The sequence below is a fragment of the Chiloscyllium plagiosum genome, unplaced genomic scaffold (genome assembly GCF_004010195.1).
Source record: "Chiloscyllium plagiosum isolate BGI_BamShark_2017 unplaced genomic scaffold, ASM401019v2 scaf_68665, whole genome shotgun sequence".
NCBI lineage: Eukaryota > Metazoa > Chordata > Chondrichthyes > Orectolobiformes > Hemiscylliidae > Chiloscyllium > Chiloscyllium plagiosum.
The window spans coordinates 1-6432 of NW_025200798.1; the positions used below are offsets into that span (position 1 = coordinate 1).

The window sequence follows — 6432 nt, forward strand, 5'->3', positions numbered from 1 at the left end:
CTCAGCACTGACCCCCCCAGCAGTGCGGCCCTCCCTCAGCACTGACCCTCTGACACTGCCCACTCCCTCAGCACTGACCCCCCGACAGTGCGGCCCTCAGACAGGATGTTTTTACCTGGAAGTGCTTGTTCTGGGGGGCGATGGTATGAGATGCCCATCTCCATTGATTCCCATGTGTCCCTGTCTTTGTCCACAGGAGCTCGTCGGGCTGGCCTTGTTGCTGCACCTTGAGACTCAACGTTCCTGCAGAGAGAGCTCAGTGTGATTCCCACATCCTGTTGGTCAGTGACACACTGCAGAGAGAGCTCAGTGTGATTCCCACATCCTGTTGGTCAGTGATACACTGCAGAGAGAGCTCAGTGTGATCCCCACATCCTGTTGGTCAGTGATACACTGCAGAGAGAGCTCAGTGTGAGTCCCACATCCTGTTGGTCAGTGATACACTGCAGAGAGAGCTCAGTGTGATCCCCACATCCTGTTGGTCAGTGACACACTGTAGAGAGAGAGCTCAGTGTGATTCCCACATCCTGTTGGTCAGTGATACACTGCAGAGAGAGCTCAGTGTGATCCCCACATCCTGTTGGTCAGTGACACACTGTAGAGAGAGCTCAGTGTGATCCCCACATCCTATTGGTCAGTGACACACTTTAGAGAGAGCTCAGTGTGATCCCCACATCCTGTTGGACAGTGACACACTGCAGAGAGAGCTCAGTGTGATCCCCACATCCTATTGGTCATTGACACACTGTAGAGAGAGCTCAGTGTGATCCCCACATCCTGTTGATCAGTGACACACTTTAGAGAGAGCTCAGTGTGATCCCCACATCCTGTTGGACAGGGACACACTGCAGAGAGAGCTCAGTGTGATCCCCACATCCTGTTGGTCAGTGACACACTGCAGAGAGAGCTCAGTGTGATCCCCACATCCTGTTGGTCAGTGACACACTGCAGAGAGAGCTCAGTGTGATCCCCACATCCTGTTGGTCAGTGACACACTGCAGAGAGAGCTTAGTGTGATCCTCACATCCTGTTGGTCAGTGACACACTGCAGAGAGAGCTCAGTGTGATCCTCACATCCTGTTGGTCAGTGACACACTGCAGAGAGAGCTCAGTGTGATCCTCACATCCTGTTGGTCAGTGACACACTGCAGAGAGAGCTCAGTGTGATCCCCACATCCTGTTGGTCAGTGACACACTGCAGAGAGAGCTCAGTGTGATCCCCATATCCTGTTGGTCAGTGACACACGACAGGCTGGAGACAGCTTGCCTTGTTGGATAATCCCTTCATGGATAATAGTGTCACAAACACTTGAAGGTAGGGGTGGCTACAAAAGGAAGTCTGCTTGAATATGATCTGCATTGCACGATGACACTCATACTGAGGCTGTGCGGGAACGATTAAACAGAGCATTCCGCGGACAGGTTAATGGGTTAATGGGTCTACATGGTCTGCTCGGTTAGAGATCATATAGATTTACATTGAAAGACTTAGTAGTTAAACTCTTGCTGAATGACTATTTGATTCTGTGATTGGGGCGTTCCTAACTGCTTCCAAATGCTATCAGTCATGATGGTGCTCAGACACGGGCTGCTGGAGTTGTTGATAAAATAAGGGCCAATCTGTCCCAGTCTGATTTACGCTGCAGAACCCTCAGCAACACAATCCCAACACATCAGTCCAATGTCAGCGATGGGGAGAACAGGGAGATTCACAGGGCATTCAGGACTAACCAGGCCAAACACGGAATGACAGTTTAACCACACCGGAAACACCGCGAAATCACATCATGGAGATTTCCATTTCAAATGGGGCTTCTGAGAGTCGGTGTGTGTAGGACTGTATCCCAGTGTGAGTCAGTGTGTGTGTGGGACTGTACCCCAGTGTGAGTCAGTGTGTGTGTGGGACTGTACCCCAGTGAGAGTCAGTGCGTGGGGGACTGTCCCCCAGTGAGGGTCAGTGTGTGTGTGGGACTGTCCCCCAGTGAGGGTCAGTGTGTTGTGTGTGTGGGACTGTCCCCCAGTGAGGGTCAGTGTGTGGGTGGGACTGTACCCCAGTGAGAGTCAGTGTGTGTGTGGGACTGTACCCCAGTGTGAGTCAGTGTTTGTGGGACTGTACCCCAGTGAGAGTCAGTGTGTGGGTGGGACTGTACCCCAGTGTGAGTCAGTGTGTGTGGGACTGTACCCCAGTGAGAGTCAGTGTGTGGGTGGGACTGCCCTCCAGTGAGTGTCAGGGTGTGTGGGACTGTCCCCCAGTGAGGGTCAGTGTGTGGTGAGAGTCTGTGTGTGTGGGAGTGTACCCCAGTGAGAGTCAGTGTGTGTGGGGACTGTACCCCGTTGGAGTCAGTGTTTGTGGGGACTGTACCCCAGTGAGAGTCAGTGTGTGTGGGACTGTACCCCAGTGAGGGTCAGTGTGTGTGGGACTGTATCCCAGTGAGAGTCAGTGTGTGTGGGAATGTGCCTCAGTGAGAGTCAGTGTGTGTGGGACTGTACCCCAGTGAGAGTCAGTGTGTGTGGGACTGTGCCCCAGTGAGAGTCAGTGTATGTGACTGTACCCCAATGAGAGTCAGTGTGTGTGGGACTGTATCCCAGTGGGGGTCAGCGTATGTGGGACTGTACCCCAGTGAGAGTCAGTGTGTGTGGCAGTGTGTGTGGGACTGTATCCCAGTGGGGGTCAGCGTATGTGGGACTGTACCCCAGTGAGAGTCAGTGTGTGTGGGACTGTATCCCAGTGAGGGTCAGTGTGTGTGGGACTGTACCCCAGTGTGAGTCAGTGTGTGTGGGACTGTATCCCAGTAAGAATCAGTGTGTGTGGGACTGTATCCCAGTGAGGGTCAGTGTGTGTGGGACTGTACCCCAATGAGAGTCAGTGTGTGTGGGACTGTACCCCAATGAGTGTGTGTGTGGGTGGGACTGTACCCCAATGAGAGTCAGTGTGTGTGGGACTGTCCCCCAATGAGAGTCAGTGTGTGTGGGACTGTACCCCAATGAGTGTCAGTGTGTGGGTGGGACTGTACCCCAATGAGAGTCAGTGTGTGTCGGAATGTGTCCTACTGAGAGTTGGTACATGTAGAGGAGTGTTCCCTGGCTATACTTTGAGAATGATTTTGAACGTAGAACATAGAACAGTACAGCACAGAACAGGCCCTTCAGCCCACGATGTTGTGCCGACCACTGACCTCATGTATGCACCCTCAAATGTTTGTGACCATATGTATGTCGAGGAGTCTCTTAAATGTCCCCAATGACCTTGCTTCCACAATTGCTGCTGGCAACACATTCCACGCTCTCACAACTCTCTGTGTAAAAAACCCGCCTCTGACATCCCCTCTATACTTTCCTTCAAACAGCTTAACACTATGACACCTCGTGTTAGTCATTTCTGTCCAATGCTTTCTGAACACTCACCAATTTTCGGTCCATACATGTGATACCAGAAGGATAAGCACTGATTGGCCGAGGTGGCAGTCTGGAGGACCGTTGTGAGCCTTGCTGCCTGGTTTGGGTGTAAGGCTGATGAATTGTGGATAAACAAGTAATATCCTGAAATTCAAAGGATGCTTTGTTAGTGGTGAAAGGTGTGTTCTGTGTTCACAGCTTTATAGATTAGATTACATTACAGTGTGGAAACAGGCCCTTCGGCCCAACAAGTCCACACCGACCCGCAACCCACCCAGACCCATTCCCCTACATTTACCCCTTCACCTAACACTATGGACAATTTAGAGCTGAAAATGTGTTGCTGGAAAAGCGCAGCAGGTCAGGCAGCATCCAGGGAACAGGAGAATCGACGTTTCGGGCATAAGCCCTTCTTCCTACAGACAATTTAGCATGGCCAATTCACCTGACCTGCACATCTTTGGACTGTGGGAGGAAACTGGAGCACCCGGAGGAAACCCACGCAGACACAGGGAGAACGTGCAAACTCCACACAGTCAGTCGCCTGAGGCGGGAATTGAACCCGGGTCTCTGGCGCTGTGAAGCAGCAGTGCTAACCACTGTGCCACCGTGCCACCCAGAATGTTTTGTACTGTCTCATAGATGCGCTGTCATTTACAGGTTCCCCATCAGGTCCAACAGCAATGCTGCCTTGGACTAATTCCTTTCTTGTTTAAATGCCTGGATTAAACCCATTGTTGGAGCACTGTCCCCCATAATGATCAGAGGGATTCAGGTCAAAGGCCCATCAACTCTCTCTCAGGTCAAATAGTCATCAGATATAGGAGCAGAAGTGGGCCACTCAGCCCATCATACTTGCTCCACCATTCAATAAGATCATGTCTGATCTCAGCACCCTGAACTCTACTGTCCAGCCTTTTCCACTGAACCCCTGATCCCCTCCCTTATTAAAAATCCAATCGACCTCAGCTTGAACAACCCAGGGGTAAAGAATAGCACAGATTCACTACTCTCAAAGAAAACTCACCCTCCACTTGTCCCAAGTGTCCTATGTCCTGAGGTTAGCTGCTCTGGCCCTAGACTCTCCCATAAGGAGACAACCTACCTGGTCATGTTCGGTGACAACCTTGTCTGTTTCAAAAGTCTGGCATTCTTCAAACCTGCATTGTGCCCAAGTTGAAACCCACTCCATTTCTCCTCAGAGGGCAGTACAAGGTTCCCTCTGTCTGTCTCCCATGACAGAAGCTGTTTAGCTTATTTGGAAGGTATTCACAATGTGAAGGCAGGACTTTGTCTCCACAAGGACTTTGTGGCGGTGATTCTGAACAATGATTCATTGCATTTGCAGATTGTTAAGGATGAGATTGAGTGTATTTTTTTTCCTGTTGTTGGTTCCCTCACCGCCTGCTGCAGACCCAGTGCGGCAGCTGTGTCCTTTAGGAGCTGACCAGCTCAATCTGTAGTCATGGTGCTGACTCTGACACCCCTCCACCCAGAGGACATTCTGCACCCCTGCTACCCTCAGACATGTTGGTCAACATGGAGGAGTACTGATTTACCAGCCGAGGGAGGACAGGATGTGGTCATCAGCAGGATTTCCTTGCCCATGTTTCATGTGAAGTCTTTATGGGGTCTGGAATCGATGGTGAAAACTTCCAGGGCAACTCCGTCCTGACTGTATCCCACTGTGTGCCACCACCTCTGCTGGGTGTGTCCTGCCCAGTGGGAGAGGACCTATCCAGGGATGGTAATGGTGGTGTCCGGGACATTGTCTGTAAGGTATTGTCCCGCGAGTATGACAATGTCAGGCTGTTGCTTGACGAGTCTGTGAGACAGCTCTCCCCGTTTTGACACTAATCCCCCCCTGGATGTTAGTGAGGGAGACTTTGCGGGCTCGACAGGGGCTGCTTCTCCTGGGCAGAAGTGGGGACTGCAGATGCTGGAGATTCGAGTCAAGATTGCAGTGGTGCTGGAAAAGCGCAGCAGGTCAGGCAGCATCCGAGGAGCAGGAAAAGCTTTTGCCCGAAACATCGATGTTTCCTGCTCCTCGGATGCTGCCAGATCTGCTGCGCTTTTCCAGCAACACTCTAATCAGTGCCAAAGTCAATGCCAGGTGGTCCAGTTGGTTTCATTTCTTTGTTGAGACTTTGTAGTGACTGACACAACTGAGGGAGTTGCGGGCCAGTTCAGGGGGCAGCTGAGAGTTGTTGTGGGTTTGATGTCACATGTAGGCCAGACCAGGTGAACCTGGCAGATTGCCTTCCCTGAGCCGAGAATCGTCAGTGATTTCATGGTTTAACGATGAAACGTCTTCATTGAATTCAGATTCCACCATCTGCACTCAATCGCGGGTCCCCAGAACAATGCCTGGCTCTTGGGATGGCTACTAGCTGAAAATGTGGTGCTGGAAAAGCGCAGCAGGTCAGGCGGCATCCAAGGAGCAGGAGGATCGACGTTTCCTGAAGAAGGGCTCATGCCCGAAACGTGGATCCTCCTGCTCCTTGGATGCTGCCTGACCTGCTGCGCTTTTCCAGCACCACATTTCCAGCTCTGATCTGCAGCCCTCACCTTCTACTGTTGGGATTGCTAGGCCAGCAGCAATACCACTTGACCATCACACCCTGACCCTGACCCTTTAGCTCTGTGTGCCCTGAGGTTTGAGCCCATGGTCCATCCCTAATTACCTTTGCCGTTGAGAGTGTGATCATACATTGGGCTGTACTTCAGCAGATTACTGCCATTACCACGAATCCACTGAAGATCATCGCTCGCCTTTTCTTCCCATTCACAGAAATCCACTTCGAAATTACAAGAGATAGCTGGAAGCAAAGAAATCAAGTTGGAGCTGGCCTTTCGAGACTATCCCTCCATCTGCACCATCGGCTTATCAGTAAATCAATAACATGGGAGCCAATCTGATTAGAATCTCACATTCACATTCCTGTCCACATCTGATAACCTTTCACAGGATTGCTGTGGTACATAAGGAGGCCATTCAGCCCATCATGTCGGCACCAGCTCTATCTCCTCGTGCTA

The 6432-nt window shown here is 51.4% G+C and overlaps 1 protein-coding gene across 1 annotated transcript; it reads right to left on the reverse strand.

Moving 5' to 3' along the window:
- Positions 1–115: 115 nt before the first annotated feature.
- Positions 116–6216, reverse strand: LOC122546102 (apical endosomal glycoprotein-like; the record flags this gene model as incomplete). Its single annotated transcript, XM_043684931.1, has 3 exons — positions 6081–6216; positions 3406–3540; positions 116–243 (listed from the first exon to the last, which is right to left on the reverse strand). Coding segments are annotated over exons 1-3 (291 nt in total), but the record flags the coding sequence as incomplete, so codon positions are not given.
- Between the last annotated feature and the right edge of the window lie 216 nt (positions 6217–6432).